The 18,236-nt window shown below is 30.2% G+C and overlaps 1 protein-coding gene across 3 annotated transcripts; it reads right to left on the bottom strand.

Annotated features, from left to right (window-relative positions):
• Positions 1 to 689: 689 nt before the first annotated feature.
• Positions 690 to 2,670, bottom strand: LOC108458217 (two-component response regulator ARR5-like). Of its 3 annotated transcripts, none has more exons than XM_053026507.1 (5): positions 2,312 to 2,670; positions 1,756 to 1,910; positions 1,569 to 1,654; positions 1,320 to 1,468; positions 690 to 1,226 (listed from the first exon to the last, which is right to left on the bottom strand). In XM_053026507.1, the coding sequence occupies exons 2-5, from the start codon at positions 1,889 to 1,891 to the stop codon at positions 914 to 916; spliced, it is 684 nt and encodes a 227-aa protein (XP_052882467.1). In that variant the 5' UTR covers positions 1,892 to 1,910; positions 2,312 to 2,670; the 3' UTR covers positions 690 to 913. The 3 variants fall into 3 exon arrangements, with proteins under 3 accessions (XP_052882467.1, XP_017613015.1, XP_017613014.1); XM_017757526.2 differs by having other exon boundaries at positions 2,346 to 2,669; XM_017757525.2 differs by having other exon boundaries at positions 1,756 to 2,669.
• Positions 2,671 to 18,236: the final 15,566 nt, after the last annotated feature.

The raw sequence follows: 18,236 nt of genomic DNA, 5'->3' as shown, positions 1-18,236 counted from the left end.
CCTCATATTCCCTCTCCTATCATTTCTCCTCATTTTTATTTTTATTTTCTTCATTTTAGGTCTCAAGAGATTTGGGATTTCGTTTTTCATTTTATATCAAATACCCAAAAAAATAAATAATGAATTAGATTAAATGTAATAATACTATTTAGCAAAATAGGTAAAAGATTACCTACAGAATGAGGGACATTTTATGTTAAAAGGCAATACAGAAGTGACATTTTGGCATAAATTTGATTCATATGGCGCTTTTGGCACAAATGTGATACATTGAACTTTCTCAAACTATAAACGGGATAATACGACAATGAGCCCTTAAAGGTTTATCAAATTTGTCAATGTAGTCTTTTCACTTTAAATTTATATTTAAAATATTAAAAAAATATTAGTTACCTTAAAATTATAATTATAATTATTAAAAAAAAAATGTCAACTTGACGTCAAGCCAGACTTGTAAATCTTTCGCCACTGTATCAAAACAATGTTTCACTCTTGTCAGTTGATTCTTCTTTTTTATCTACTAGATCTAATTCATTAAATATTTCATCTAATGAAAAAATAATAATCCCCTAGAGATTTAGATCATAAATAGATAACAAAATATTAAATAAATTAATCAGAGTCATCCATTCCAAGCCAAACCCAAAAGAAATTGGCCTCAAATATATGTAAAAAAAGAAGAATAAATATAATTTAATCTGAGTTAGTAATTGGAATCCCATTTTGTTACATTATATAAATATAATTAACAGAAAGTACAAAAACTTAGAAAGAAGAAGAAAAGGGAGCTTTGATTAATTTGCAAAGCGCAACAAAAACCGTCAAAAAATATTAACGGGAGAATTGCAGGGAGGGGTTTGGTCTAGTCTTCTAAAAGTTGAAATCCTTTTTATTAGTAGTAAAATATGCTGCTCTATTCAGAGCTTGTCATTTTCAGACGTCTGGTGGGAGAATCCAGTGTTGAAGGAGACGACGGTGCTGTTGCTGATTGAATCGAGGATGATGGTGACGATGATGTTGATGATGATAAAGTGGACGGTGGGGATGATGACAGATCGTCATCTCCTTCTCTTTGCTTTCTTTTGTTGATTCCTCTTCTTCTTGCTCTTGCTCCTTCTCTTTGTTCTCCCTCTCTTAACTCTGTGGTCGTGTAATCTATTATGCGTTTCACATCTGATAATTTCACTGGTTTCACTATAAAATCCTCTGCTCCTTCCTCTAAGCATCTGTTTATCAACAATTTCAAGATCCATTATTTTTTTTTAACCCAATTTTTTTCAATGATTTAAGGCCATAAAAGTTACTTAAAAAAACAATACCTGTCGATTCGAGCTATAACGTTCTCAGATGACATGATAACAACTGGGATTTCTCTAAAAGCTGAAGATTCCTTTACCTTTTTGAGCAATTCGTAGCCGGTCATTCCAGGCATACAATAATCGGTAATAATCAGATCAACCTTCAGACCCTGAAAATCACAAAAAAAAAAAAAAAGCTAACAAATGAGGTCAGAAAAATCAATATCTGGGAAATTTTGTGATGAAATTGCAATTATTATTAGTACTCACATCAAAACCATTCGTTTCTTTCTTTTGAATCTCCTCATCTAATCCCAGGTATTGCAAAGCTCTCCTCCCGCTATCCACTGCCGTCACTGCAGAAATCCAAAACCAAACCCCCATTCGATTCAAATCCAAACTAATTAATTTAAAAAAAAAAAGTCGAAGAAAAAGAAGGGAATCTGGATGAACAAACCTTTACAAGAGGAAATTCTGAGCAAGCGTTCAATGACTTTCCGATCAACGAGGCTATCATCAACGGCAAGAACATGAACTTCTTCGGTATCAGACGTAGAAAGATCGTAGCCGTCTATCTTCTCCGTCGTCCTCATCCAAGCAACGCCACCGTTCCTAGCCATCTCAGAGACAACAAAATCAAAGAGGGAGATTTCTGTAATGCAAAAAAAGGAAAAAGGGAGCGAAAAAAGAGAAGGGCTTTAATAAACAAGGCTTCCACCCCTGGTTCAATGGTCTGGCATTTTATACGGTGTAATGTTTTTGAAAAGAAAAATGGATATTAAAATATAAAATTTCTCTCTCAAATCAAATCTTTCTCACACTAAGAAATCCCCGCAATCTAATATTTTAATGCAAAAGGAGAGAGGGTTAATAGTCGCTGGGATTCGAAAATCCACTTCGGTGCCCTGCCCCCTGCCCTTTTCACTTGCCTCTTTCCATTATTTCGTTTAAATATCGTGGTGACAGATAAGATAAATTGGTCAAAATAAAAGAAATATTATTGAGGGACGTGCCAGTGAATGGTCGGAATCGAGCAGGGAAACTGACCGGAGGTCAATGGAGGAAGGCGCCGTCAAATCCGACACATCTCCCGAACCGGCGGCATAAATAACAACAGCTTAAAAATATGTTTCTTTTCTCCCTCTTCAACCGGCTTTGAAAAGACGGATGGAATTGGACAAACAGCATCTTTACTATTTCTAGGAAGGGTGCACACAGATTTTTATTAACAATAACAAAAACATCCAATTTTTTCAAAATTAATAATTACCCTAAGTATAATATTTTAAATTAAAAATTTTATCTTCCTCGTTGCTTGTTTTTCGCAGGTACCACCCCACCTAGTGTTCTGTCCTTTACACTCCCTTTTTTGGTCTATTAATTCTTCTGTATTTATTTAATTACACGTGCTGGGTTTTAACCCTCTCAAACCAATAATGACTTTGATTCTCTTAATACACCATTAATCAACTTTGGTTTCTTTTTAATCACCTCTTCTTCTACCATTCAACCTTTATGTCTTCATGAAAATTATACTGATTTTATATCATTTTAAATAAATTACATATAAAAATAATTTAATATATTTATTTTTTAAATATGTATGATTGAATCAAAATTAAAATTTTATATGTATAATTGTATCAAATTTAAGTTCATGAATTAAATTGTACTTTGAATTAAAGTTTATATATAATTTTAAAGTTTATCTCTTTATATATACTTATTGAGTTAGTTTCATTAATCTATATAAGTAAAAATTATTAAAATATTTTTATTTTTATAAAATAATAAATAATAATTTAAGGGTATTTTAAATAGTTTATTTAATGCCTGTATACCTTGTATAAATATATGATTTACCTAAAAAAAATTACCCACAACATGCTATAAAGCTGGTATATATTAACTTCTCTAAAAGATAATTGAAGAAAAATGAAGTGAGATGGGTGAATATACCAAAAATGAGTAACGAGAATGTGTAAATAAGTAAGAATGAAAAGAGGGAATTAGTTAGGGAATAGAAATTAGAAATTGAAAAGAAGAATGAGAGGATAAGGACATGAAATAGAGGTGATCAAAGGGATTTAGGGAATATTAAAAACGCAGAAATGGAGTTGAAAAGGTGGCCAAAACGACGAGAGAGAGAGAGAGAAGGGAGAGATTTGGGGGAGTCGAAAACAAATCTGGGGGGTGGGGGGGACCAACAAAGCTTTTTCTAATCTTTTGGACTTTTCTTTTAAGTTTTGAAAACTGCATATCAAATCTTGGAGATCGCCTTAACCTTGCCTTGAAATCAACAATCATCGGATCCGATCCGATCCTTAACTCTTACCCCGCCTTTCCTTTTTCTCGCCATTTTTTCTTCTCACGATTTGCCTTTTCTACTTTACTTTCTATTCATTCAAGTTTTATTTTCTTTCCAAATTTATTTAAGCTTCCATTCAACCTCTTTTTAAGGTTTATTAATATATTAAAAATCTTAAATTATTATCTTTTGTTTAAAACAAGTCAATCTACTTTTTTTAATTAAATAAACTCATATTTTTATTAGTTCACCAAGCTTCATTAATAGAAAATAATATATACACAAATTTCTAGTTAAACATTGATTAGGAAAATTTGGAGTCAAATTTATTTATAAACATTGAAGAGAAGTTATAATATCTAAAAACAAATTTATTACAAAGAAAAACTCCTTTCATTATTCTCTGCTTTGATTCAAGGATTGTCTAGACTTTGATCTAAGATTAATACGGTTACTTTAAGGGTCATCAAGACTTGACCCGTAAACTAGGTCTGGCGAGATACTTGGTTGAAAATTAGACTTCATTGAATTCAAGGGCTTTTGAGACTTGATGTTGAATCAATTATGTTCACTTCAAAGTTTATTGAGACTTGATCTTGAAAACAGTTATAGAGAGAATTTGGATTGAAGAGTTTTTGAAACTTGATATTGGATGGTTTAGTTTGCTTCAAGGGTCATCGAGACTTTATTTTAAAAACAAGTTGTTATCTCCTTTATGTTGATGCAAAGAGGCTAACGAGAGCTTTGATCCAAAAGCATTCTAGTCTTGATCTTTGATGGAAGAATGACTTCACTTCTAGGCTTGATCTCGAAGAAAAAAATCGATCAAACAAGATAAAAAAACAACTTTCTCTAGAATGGCTATGTTGTTCTTCAAATTCTTTAGAGATTTCTTGGGATTTTGGAGAAAACTTCTAGTTATCAACATATTCTTTTCAAACTTTGATATCTAAACTCAAAGACTTGTGAACTTGTGAAGCTATGTAGAATTGTTTGGGGGTGACCCTCTTTTATAGTAAAGCCAATAAAAAAAAAAAGATTTCATGTAGAATATAAATTCTTTATATGAGTTATCCATAAAGACTAAACTCTTTTATTTATATTTATCTCTTATTAATTTAATTAATTAGAAATAAAATAATCATTTAAAATAATAACTTAATTATTTTAATTTAATTAGTGATCATTTATTTTTTAATTTTTCTTAATAATTTAAATTAATTAGAGAAAATAATTATGATATCATCATTTTCACCAATGGTAATTTCGGTCAAGGTTTTCAAAAATAGATATGATAGTTGAATCAATCCGACCATCGATTCACCCGGTTTAATTGAATAAATTATTAAAAATAAGAAAAATAGAAAATAACTTATCCAACTAATTAGTTCTTAGTTTATAGTTCAATCGGTCCAACCCCTTATTCTGGATCAATACCTCGACCGATTCTTAACCCAACCAGTTTGACTGGTTGTCCGACTCTGAAAATAATTATTTTAGCTTGATCCATGACGATTTTACCTTGACACATGACACTTTATAACTAGTTCGAAAATTTCTTTATCTACAAATAAATTACAAAAAGCTGATGAGAATTAGAATAAAACAACAACAATAACAACCAAAAAAGGAAAGAAAAAGGGGAAACACCCTAATTATAATTTTCATTCAATTTGTTAATAGTGTTAAAGGTAGGTTGCTAGATGCTAACTAGAAATAGTCAATATCAATTCATTAAAGCATTCAACACATAAAATAAAATCGTGGAAGAGAACTACACCCAAGCATACTAGGAGACATAACCAATACTCATAATTTAACTGTTAAGGTAATATCGTTTGTAGTTGTCTTCAATGGTTTTTTTACGCAAAGTAAAATGTATAAACAAATATTGACTCACTGGCCTAAAGTTTAACTAATATTAAGTTACATTACGTGGTCAGATCATAATGCAAGAATGCAACTTATATTAGTAGGTGATCTAAATAGTTTGTAGTCTAAAGAATCAAAATTAAGCAAATCAATTCAAGAACTATTATATTGTCGATCAAGTTCAATTAGAAGGGTACATTATATTTGGTATTAGAGTGGATGACTCCTAGAAGATAGAGTCATAGATATGATTGTTTGAATTGACAATATATCAGATAAGACCCAAGTTGAATTTATCCTAGATTCGTTTATAGATTTATTCACTTGTGACATACCTCAATCCTGATTAAGTAACTGACTATACATGTGTGACTTGCATATTTTGATGTATTGAAAACTTGAGTCCAATTGGTAATAGAGCCGAAAGCTGGTATGTTAGGTATATGACTTCTGCATTACATGACTTCATTTACAGTAGTAGAATTTATAACCTAATAAATGTTAAATGGTATCCTTTCATAGGCATTACATTGTTGATGAAAAAAGTAACGTGACCACAAGTAATTTGTCTAGAACAAATGATTTAATTACGATTTGTTAATAATTGACATTTTCATAAAAGAAGATGTAATGGTTAATATGAGATAGGATTACATGGTTGATGGAAAAGTAACGTGACCACAGGTCATTTGTCTAGGACAACTGATTTAATTACTATTTGTTAGTAATTGACATTTTCATAAAAGATGTAATGGTTAACATGAGATAGGATTATATTGGGTGAATGAAATTAACCCAAAAAGATTAAGGATATCTTATGAGGGTAACACACATAAGGTCATTGAACGAGCATAAATTAAGTTACTTTCGTAATTGTATATAACGAGGAGAGCTTAGTCGTGGTACTTTTAGTGGATTGACTCTATAACTCAATAAATGTTGTAAATAATAAATGAAAAGTTAGAACTTAGTTACAAATTATTTAAATCCTAATTACATAAGTCCAATCGATCCCTCCGCTAGCTTGGTACGACCCTTGAAGATTAGCATCTAAATCGATGAAATGAATGAATGAAAATGACAAATTAGATAAATAGATCACATTGTCACAATCCACAGTGAATGCATTTTCTCTCTATGAGCAAGAGATGACTTAAAGATTAAATTAATTTCTCCAAATTATTATGCAATTGATTGCAATTAAATAATTAGAGTTCGGAGTAAAAATTAAATTAAGTACTCATCATAGTTTTATTGAAAAAGATAATTAAATTTATTTACTCATAGATTCTAGTACAGTAAAGTCGTAGTGAATTTAACAGAATTAAAGTTTGGTTGAGAGAATAATTTAATTAGGAAAATTAATTAATTTTTAATTATTTAAATAAATAATATTTTGGAAATAGAAAACTAAGTTATTGAGTTGGTAAAATTATATGGGTAAGTTTAAAGACCATATGACACGGGGTATGCTGCCCACCCCTTGTGGTCCTAGTGGGATTAATTTTTTTATTAATTTATTTCTTCTTGTTCAACTAAAACTCTTGTAATTTTCTCTAAAAAAAGACTAAGGGCTAGATCAAATAAACGATACTAATCGTCATCATTCTATCAAATTTTAGTGAGATTTATTCTTTAAATAAATTTTAACTTTAAAAGAGTTTTTTTTTTATTCTATAGAGAATAATTGATTTTCCCCACTAGAACATCAATTGATATTTCATTGTGTTCATTGATTCATGAGTTGGAGCCCAAACTATAAACAAGTCGATGTTCAAATATAGCGAAGAAGATTATGTTGGTAGAAAGCTGATAAATGACCTAGACTGCCTATTCCTAAACATATGTACGAATTTGGTAAATGGTTTATTGTTGTAAATAACACAACTGTTTGATTTCATTGTATAATAAAATCAATTTCTAAACCCAATTTTTCCAACAAAAGCATGCATAGATGAAGAACGTGAGGCTAACTTTGCCTTGTCCGTGCCTTATATTTCAAATTCTTGTGAAACAAAAGCCAAATATTATTGAAAAGGATGAGATATATGAGGATAAGTTAGCTGAGTTTAACTCTTCCTCGAAATGGACAAAAAGGAAAGCATGTTGTAGTAGATGCGGAATTGGATGTCATAGTTGATGATATTGAATAAGATGATGAGCATGCATTAGTTGCTACCCTAGTCACAACTAGCTTAACATCTAACCGAGTTTCGAGTGTAGCACAAACTAGGCATATGGAACATTTGGATGAAGAAGTTGTTTGTCTCGAAAATAATATTAAGTATCATGAGTAACAATTGAAGCTTCTCCAACATTAGATGACTCAAGCTTTTTGTTACAAGATGGATCTACTTAGGGACTTTAAGACCTTTGTATCTGTGAACAAAAGAGGGGGAGTGAGTTCAAAAGAGAAAAGTTTTTAGTTTTATGAGTTTTTTTTTTGTTGAAATTGTTTATTGTTTTGTTAAAGTTGTTTGTTGGTTTTTTATGGTTATTTTTTTTTTAAAAATTGGATAGTATTTTGTTGGGTTTTTTTGGTTGATGATACTTTGATACTTCTATTTTTAGGACTTTTAATTGATGAGTTGTCCTTACCTCATATTTGCTATGGTATTAGATTACTATGCATTTTGATTGTTAATGTTTTTGTTATTTCGTATTAATAGTGAATTCAATAGTTTTAATTCATTATTGATTGGTTGGATTAAGAGGGAGTATTGAGTTGATATTGGTTGATGTGTTGTTAAGTTTTTGTTCAAAATGCCAATGGGAGATTATTAGTGCCAATTACAAGGGTAGATGCAATGCCAATTGCAACGAAAGGAACATCTGGCAAGTCATTGGAAACTGCCTTATTTGGTTGGCATATTTTTACCAAAATAATTTGAGCTTTTAATTGTTTGTTTTTAAGACTTTTAGTTGCTCTTTATTGAAGACATATCGTGTAAAAATCAAGCTAAGTAATGATTTTATTAAGATTTTCAATGTGATTGAAGATCCTATAAATAAAAGATTTGATCTCCAAGGAGTTTGATGTTGAAAAGAGCTTTGCCAATATGTTCTTTATTGAATACATATTCGAAGGTTACTTTTGAGGAATTAGATATTCACATTGATTGTATTTTAACAACCCATATTATGTTTATATATAAGAGGGCTTGTTAGGTTTAAAGTGTGTGAAAAAAGCACTTGTTCATTGAGGAACTGATTTTTTATGCATATTTTGTACATAAATTGTTTTTTCAATTTACAGCTAAGCTTTTAAAAGGAAAGTCTTAACGGGAGAGTGGTTTAGAGTAAAGTATAAGATCAAGGTTATGACTTGGTGAGTGAGTGAGTGGTTTAGAGTAAAGTATAATAGTGGGGTTACGACTTGGTGAGTGAGTCAAACTCAAATCATTTTCTAATAGTTGATTTATAGTAGATTACCCTTTAGGCAAGGCCCCGAAGACGTAAGGAGATTTTGAATTAAGTAATCAATCCTTTGTGCCCATCTCTATTTTATAACTAGAAGTAAGTTCATCGAATTGCAAATGAATGAATATCTAAAAGGTAAATTCAATGATTTTGCAATATGATAGGAACAAAAAGGCACCATCTATATATTACTGTAAGCAAAATGTCGAAGGGCATATTACTACTATAGAAGAAAAAGTGATATATTGTAACACCCTTTAACCCCAAGCCGTAACTGGAATAGGGTTATGAGGCATTACCAGACTTATACACTAACATTTATACAAAATCGAGTCATAAACTTTACATTCCAGATCAATTTTTTATCAAATTTTATCTTAAAGTCCCTAATATGGGCCTACAGATGTTTTAGAAGTGATTTGAGACTAAATCGGGAACTTTGGAAAAATTTTCTTGAAGATAGGGCCACATGCCCGTGTGGCTTGGGACACGCCCGTGTGGCCTGGAACATGCCTGTGTACTGCAGCCGTGTGATACATAGCTAGCTACTGACCGTGTAATATTTAGGAGGTTACTAATTTTCTTACACAGCCATAAGGCACGCCCGTGTCCTCTAACCGTGTGGCACCATGTAGGCTTGATTTAAGCCAATTTGCCACCCCTTTTTGAGGTAATTTTCACAAGCCATATTATATAACATTTGTACCTAAAAATTTTTTCAACCAAACAATTATTTCAAACCAAAACATGTATATTTCAATTTCCAATCACAAAACATCACATTCAACATAGTTTGCATACTTAATTATTCATATAATCACATTACTAAATCAAATCCTATACATGCCATATAAACCAAAAAGTTATTTAACAAAATCTACCGGAGTAAATCTGGATAGTGTGACCCTTTATGTAGATCCAATCCTCCGTATGTATATAAGTCAATCTACAAAACAAATCACATACACAGGTAAGCTTATAGAAGCTTAGTAAGCTCATAGGCATAATAACACAAATATTACCGAACACTGTACACAATTATATATGTATTAGTTAAACTATTTCATCCTGCAAATCACAACTTCATTAATAAACTCATTTGAATGATTTTCATGATGCAATTCACGAACTTAATTTTTTTGGGCCCGTTTCTTATTTATTTCCATTTTCAAATTAGGGAACAATAATGGAGTTGAGTGCTTCATTATCACATTGCCATAGTAAACTATGGACTTTCTCATTATCACACATCACACACTGAAGCCATAGCATACGGATCACATATCATACCGATGCCATATCCCAGATATGGTCTTATACGGAATCACATTATCACATCACACCGATGCCATAGTCCAGTTAGGGTCTTATATGGGAACGCGAATCACATTGTACCGATGCCATAGCTCGGCTATGGTCTTATACGGAAGTATATATATTACATCTTTTCCATCAATTCATTATCGTCATAAAATGAAATTACTCAAACCATTGTTCCAACTAATTTGTTCTTTTAGTTACACATTATTCATTAGTTAATACAATTTGATAATATTCATCTACAATAAAATACTTTAGAAATCATAAGATTTTCATATCAAACATTGAACTTTGTCATATGAACTTACCTGGGCTAATTTGCAAAAGTCGTAGAAATTCAGGAACTATTCTTAAATTTTTTTCTTCCCACAATTCACTTCGTTTTCTTGATCTATAATTATAAAATCATTCCTCCATTAGCATCTATTTCAATTCCATTCTATTTCACAATTTATGCCCTTAATTTTTAAAATTTCACAATTACCCCGAACTTTTTAATTTTTACAATTTAGTCCCTATTCAATTTATTCATCAATCCAACTAATTCCTTTCAAATATTATTTTATCTAAACACTACAAACTACTTCACAGCCTTCGACATTCCAAGATTCAACACAAAACCCTAATTCCATCAACTTTCACAATTAGGTCCTAAAATAAATTTCTATGCAAATTTCTTCATAAAATCATCATATAATGAAATTAAAACCTTAATTCCATGATAAATCATCATAAAATTTCAGCACTTACTCATGGTAACTTTCTAAAATATTCATAAAAGCAAAAACTATTGAATTAGATATTAGGACCTAGTTGCAAAAGTCTCAAAATCACAAAAATAACAAGAAATAATCAAGAATTGAGCTTACATGTAATAGAAATATGAGAGACCAGCTTAAAAGAACCCTTCAATGATGTTTTTGCTGGAGAAGATGAAGAAAATTGAAGAAAACTCTAGACTTTTACCTAATATATCATATTTTACAATTTAATATTTACCCAATTCCAATTTTGCCCCTTGTTCACACTTGATTTTTATTTTCCAGCACACACATGCCGTCCAGCCCAATAATAGGTGTTTAATTGCCTATTTAGTCCTCCTTTAATAATTACTAGAGCTATTTAATCACATTTCACAATTTTGCACTTAATTAAATTTAGTCATTTTTACCCGATTGACTACCAAAACCTTAAAATTTCTTGACGAAACTTTAAGTCTAACTTATTAACACTCCATAAATATTTATAAAAAATACTTATGGCTCGTTTTATGAATTTGAGGTCTCGATACCTCATTTTTACCTTATTTAATCTACAAATTTCTTTTAATTCATAATTTCACTAATTAAAAATTATTTCTAAAACCAGACTTAGCATTTACTTACTAATATCTAAACTCACATGTCGGATTTAGTGATCTCGAATCACTGTTCCGATATCACTGAAATTTGGGTCGTTACATATATAGGCTCTATAAAAGACACCCATACCACTCGCCACAAACTACATACATGCTACCATATTTTCCAACACATTTCACAATTAGAAAAAAATATGTTGATTAGTTTCCTTTTCTTTACAGCAAAAAGAACAATATGTTAACTCCTGAAAAATAACACTGCACTTTACCAATTCAACTTTTGTAGGTATCCTATTCTTAAGAAGTTTCCACACGAAAACTTCAACTTTTTGGCAACAAACAATTGACTTGAATAAACTTCCAACAACCTATCCTTGATGCGATTCTATAAAATACACTATAGAAAAAAGATCTAGGGTTGTTAGTTGTGTTGTTAGATCCTTTCCAAAGCATGTAATTAAGAGAGGTAGAACTATTAGATTGAGCATCAAACATACAACAAAAACCAAATCCATTGTTGTACCTTCCAATCGAAATGATTCCTTCTCATAGTCACATTCCATTTCTATTTTGAATACAAAGATAACTAACTTCGACCCCTTCCTCAATTTCTTGGTTGATAAAGTATGTATTCATAAGAATAATTTCAAAATAAATAACCCATTTATCTATCCAAAAAATGCATTTCCCATCGGTAACCCTAAGCACCAAATCTATTTGGAAGACATTGTTGATCACATTTAAAGTTGAAATCAAGTTAGGAATGACTTTTTAAATCCATGATTTACCCTTGTAAAAGTAGAAGGCAACATGTAACACCTCTATACCTGATTCAACCCTCAGAACCTAATATAGGAACATTATATTTGGTGCCAAAGCGATTTTGGCTAATAATTAAGAAATTTGACCGTTTAAAGATCAAATTTTAACTTATACAACTCGTTATTATCATTACAAACATTTGGGTATATTACTGGTTAATCGATTTCATTTGGAAATGTAACAAATATGGTTTTCACTTAAAACAAGGGGCAAGTATCGATACTAAATCATAAGGTATCGATACCTAAAACAAGGTATTTGTACCCCTAACAAGTATCGATACTAAAATCGCTTCTGGAATTGAAATTTTTTAAATCAAAGTGCAGTTATTGATACCTTTACCTCAAGTATCAGTACCAGGCCTTAGGTACTAATACCAAGGTGTGGTATCGATACCAAATTGGCATTCTATTTTCTAAAATCTTGAAATCAAGCTCTAGGTATCGATACCCAGCCCCCTGATATCGATACCTTGAGTTAGTTTAGTTAAAATACCTTGAAAAAATTGCTAAAAACCCCAACAAGATTATCAAATCAATCCAACAACTTAAAATCATTAACATTCCAATATGACCCCATTTATCCATAATTCATAACACATTCATTTCTATAAGCATCAAACTTGTGGAATCAAACTTTAAACATGCTATAATTGTATATAATTCAACTTAAACAAAGTTCAAATAGTTAATGATTTAGTCCCTTTTACTAAAATCTACTTGTTAAGCCTATATACATGCCATACCATCATCAAAATATAAAATCATACTATTAATCAAGCTTGGAGATATGATGGGATGAGCAGGTCTCAGACCACTTCTAACTTCTTTTTCGATTTCAACCTACGCGTTAAAAGAAAACATGTTAAGCTAAAATAGGTTAGTAAGTACTACAAGAATTTAATCGTAAATCTAAGGGTTTATTCTGAAACATAGTATTAATAAAGAATTATGTACATATTGAATGTCAATTTATTATATAAATACTTGTAACATTAATCATACTCGTTCAAATTTACACTTACCGATTTGTATTTCGTTCGCAAAGCCCAAAGTAGATTTAATAGAATAGTTAGGATAATAGAACACTGTCGAAGTGGATAAACAAAGAGTACGCTAAATATTGCTTAATGGCATGCCACTACTATCCTAATAGTTCTAATTTTGTCTACTTAGGCTCAACATCAAATATGTTATCTTTGCCTTCATTTCAATTTCATCATATTTTATAAATTATAAATATAACTTGTAATTCACCATACTAGGAATATTCATAACATAGTTACTTTTACTTATACTTCACTATACCATTTTATTATTAACATTAACTCTCTTGTAACATATTTTACCTTCATTACAATTTAGTTCTCTTTAACACCTCTACATATTTTTAAAACTAAATAATCTAAATAACAATTTCTACTAATAATATTTTAAAAATAAGATTAAACCCTTGCAGTACTTAAAACCAAGGCTTGATTGCAGAGTTCCTTCTTTCTTCACTTCTTGGCTACACCTTTTCCCTTGTCTACAATTTGGTCCTATTCTTTCTTCTCATTTACTTCATTTCCATGACAGACATATAATATTTACTTATTAACACCATAACTATACAACATATCTATGCACAACTAATGAAACTAACATGAATATCATGAAAATTCTTCATCTTCTTACCTTGATTTCTTGATGTAACAAACTAACTCTAACTTTCTCTCTTTCCTAAACAATTATTGACTTTCTTTTCATGAAATTAATGTATCTACTAGTCTTCTTTAGTGATTTAACTAAGAAAACATGAAAGAAATGTGAAGAAACAAGCTTAAAGGGTTCAAAAATAAAGGAAATGTCTTAAATGGTATTAAAATAAAAGTTTGGAGAGAATGTAAAAAGTGTCGGTTTTGCTTCCCAAGGAATGATGATGGCTTTCATATTTTTCTTCCAACTTTTACACCTTTCCATTATAATATTTATTGACTAAACAATTAATTTAATAGTTTTTCTATTTAGTACACCAATCACCAATTGCCACAATTTAATCATTTAACCACTAAGTTTCCATAATTATATAATTTACTAAATACCTCTTTAACCTTTAACTTTTTTTTTTTTACAATTCCTTCCATGATTCATGGCATGTTTAGATAAAAGTTACATCTCTAGTCCTTCCTCCTTTTTCATCAAATCTATGTCACTAACGTAGATTTTTAATTTTACACTTTTGCCCCATTACTTCCCATTTTCCTACAATTTAGTCAACACTACAATTTCTAATCTAATGTCCTTAATAGTCATTTTCTATTATCACCTCATTGCTATAGCTGTGTTTGAATCCAAACACAGCCCATCGCTGTTTCTAATATCATTGTTACTGTATCTAATCTCATAGCCACCGCTAATTTTAACTTTATTGGAAGTAAACACATCATCCGTCCAAACTAAGCTTAAGTTGAATTAATTACCTTTAAAAAAACATTTATTTGTAAGGAAATATTTGATAAATTTAATGCCATAAAGTGGTGGAATGCAAATAACCTCTGAGTTTTAATTTATAAAAATGACTTGTAATTTTAAGGTTTAAAAGAAAAACTTAAAAGTAATTAAGGCTTTGTTTGCTTTTTTTGAAAATTATTTTAATTTTAAATTTCATTTTAGAAAATATTTTTCATTTTTTATTTTTAAAAATTGAAAATGGGTTTGATAAATAAAATAAAAATCATTTTCAATAATAAAAACATATTTGGTATCCATTTTCTATAATAAAAGGTGAAGAAAATAAAAAATCCTTACATTTATATGGATTTGAACTAGGGTAATATGTTTGATATTAAAACGGTTAAAAATATATTTTGCATTTATATTGGTTTTGAATTAATTCGGTTCAATTAAAGTTTTAAAAAAATATTATTTTCTAACTTTTTCAGTTTTAGAAAATATTTTATTAAAAACAATTAAAACTTTTTTATTTTTTAATTTTGGTATATTTTATTTTCCAAAATAATTTTAAAATGTTAAAACAAAGAAATGTTTCCATTTTTATGAAAACGAAAACCATCCCTATTTTTAAAACCAAACAGATTTGAAATTAATATTTTGAGTAAAGTAGAAGCTAGAAATATTTCTTTGTTGTGAAATTCGAAGCATATTTGAAGTCAACTTTAAGAGGAGTTATTAAGATTTGAATTGTGGGTTAATATCAACGCAAGTTAGTTGTCTTTGAATTAATGATTTGTTGGCAAGCATCTTCAAGCCATTAAGTTACAGATAAATATTAAAATTATACATAAATTTTAGTTTAATGTGTAATTCAGTATATAAATTTTGATTTTATGTAATTATACATATGAAACATTGCTTGTGATTTATATGTTCACATAAAATTTAATTTTTATTCAATTGTACGCATTTAAATAAATAAATAAATCAAATTATTTTCATATTTGATTAACAAAATTATTTTTGTATGTAATAGATATATGTAAAATGGTGATAGGTCAATAATGTCATTACTAGTGGATAAAATTGAATCAAATTAAAATTACATAAAATTAAAGTTAATGTATAATGTAACAAATTAAACTATAATTCATGTCTAATTTTAATATTTATCCCTAAAAGTTAATATTTTTATTTCTTAAGATTTGGAATAGGGATGAGGATGTTAATATTCTAACAAATAAAACTCCTACGAGGTTAGGAGGGTGTTGGGTTAGATCCTTAATTTTCCTCCCTTTTTTTTTTTGTGAAATAAATTTAGTGGATGAGCTGTCTCTAGTTTTATGCCATCAACCATGGAGGTAGTAGTCCTTCGATATCCTAATTAAGAAAATTTGGAATTTACTATGTAATTTTTAATTTTGGATTTTTAGTTATATAAGTTTTATCAAATCAATGTTCAAGTTAAGTTAATATTTTATTTAGTTTGTTCGTTTGTTTAAATCTATATACTTATTATTCACGAACATATATTATTTATTTATAAATATATTTTATTTTATACCAATAAATATGTTTTATTTAATATTTTGAATAAATTTACTTAAAGAGTTTATGTCACGGTTGAATTATGTTATTAACCCTTATATTTTATGAAAGTTGTAGATTTAATTTCTATACTTTAATTTGATCAACTTTAGAACTTGTACTTTTTAAATCGATCAATTTTACTCCCACACACTCTTTGTGTAATGCTCTTGACCTAATACGATTCGTCGGATCCGAATCTTGGGTGTTACATTTTTCATTACAGATTTTTTACTGAATTATAAAATTTTACAACGAAATTAAAAAAAAAAATCTTTTAACTGAATTTGTATATGAGGCACAGTATATAATTACATTCACCATGATGGACTTTACATGATAATAGCATGACTTAGTATTCTAATCATTTACTTCTAAGTGCCATCACTGGCTCGACCGTATTACTGACATAGTCTGTATACAATCCTAAGCCTTATAAACGAGTCTCTCAGTTGTTTACATTATTCACATCAGACTTGATCACGCCAACTCTAACTCACTTTATATGCATAATATCCCAACACTCCCCTCGTTAGGCGTATCCCTGACGTCATCCCTCCTGGCTTAGCCTCGATCAACTTACTTGTGACATAAGAACATAGAGGTAAGTTCAATAGAAATTAGTGAGTAAGCCTTATTTACCTGAGTCTCATATGAGAACTTCTTTAATTCAACTCATTATCTCTTATTCTTCAACTTGAATTTAGATGATACATCCCTTAGATTGTATTCACTATACCATGAGTGTCATGATTTGCACTGAGGTAATATCTTGCCTTTCATATCTTATGTACTACTCTCATGTTCCTCGTCTTATTCCTTCATGATTCCTTAACCATTCCCGTTGCAAAGGGCCTTACAGACAGAATACTTTTGGTTCATCACTCATACTGGCGCATTGTTCTTACCTTGACACTATACGGGGTTTGCCTTAACACTTCATACAGATTTTTTTCTTTTAGAGTTCACCATACTTATCGTTCCTTTAGAAGACTTCATATGTCATTTTATCAAAGTTTTCCATAGGTTCATTTCTTTACATTCAGAGTCCGTCATAAATGCGTTCCATTATGTGATCACCACATGGATCATTCTTTAGACTGCGCCACACAGCCATTTGTTTTCAGAGATAATCACAAAGGCTTTCGTGTCTAGAGTTTTGCCACAGAGGCATTTCCTTTCAGAGATTCGCCGCATAGGCTTACCTTTCCTGAGTTTTGCCACAAAGGCATTCCTTAACATTTAGTACTCGCCACAAAGGCTTTCCTTTCCAGAGTTTTTTCATAAAGGCATTTCCTTTCGAAGGTTCGCCACATAGGCTTACCTTTTCTGAGTTTTTCGAAGGCGTTCTTTAACATTCAATACTCACCATAAAGGCTTTCTTGTCCAAAGTTTTAACATAGAGTCATTTCCTTTCAAAGGTTCGCTACATAGGCTTACCTTTCCTAAGTTTTGCCACAAAGGCATTCCTTAAAATTCAGTACTCGCCACAAAGGCTTTCCTATCCAAAGTTTGCCACAAAGATGTTTCTTCTACTGGTGGTTTAGGCGATAAGGATTTGCCTAGACTCACACTTCGTGAGGTTTTCCCCTCATCGTCTTGGGACACACAGAAAACCACATTAGGTAATAACGTTCATTAAATTTTCCCATATGATGCCATAACCCACTAGTTACGATCTTACACGATATGATATTTAGTGTCATGGCCATGGACTTGTCCTTTCAGACATTTGTGTTTTTAGTTTTGACAGACCCCTTTGATGACTTTGGAGACAGACATAGACTCATCATGTTTCAGCTCATCATACAATG

The sequence above is a fragment of the Gossypium arboreum genome, chromosome 4 (genome assembly GCF_025698485.1).
Source record: "Gossypium arboreum isolate Shixiya-1 chromosome 4, ASM2569848v2, whole genome shotgun sequence".
Classification (NCBI taxonomy): Eukaryota; Viridiplantae; Streptophyta; class Magnoliopsida; order Malvales; family Malvaceae; genus Gossypium; species Gossypium arboreum.
Note: the sequence above shows the minus strand (reverse complement) of the source record. Positions and strands in the feature narration are given on the sequence as shown.

Bases quoted from the DNA above. Each gene is read 5' to 3' on its own strand.
- LOC108458217 (XM_017757525.2), bottom strand. From the start codon at position 1,918: ATGGCTAGGAACGGTGGCGTTGCTTGGATGAGGACGACGGAGAAGATA. The intron at 1,655-1,755 runs GTTTGTTCATCC...GGATTTCTGCAG, and splicing joins CAGAATTTCCTCTTGTAAAG to TGACGGCAGTGGATAGCGGG. The intron at 1,469-1,568 runs GTGAGTACTAAT...TGTGATTTTCAG, and splicing joins AAGAAACGAATGGTTTTGAT to GGTCTGAAGGTTGATCTGAT.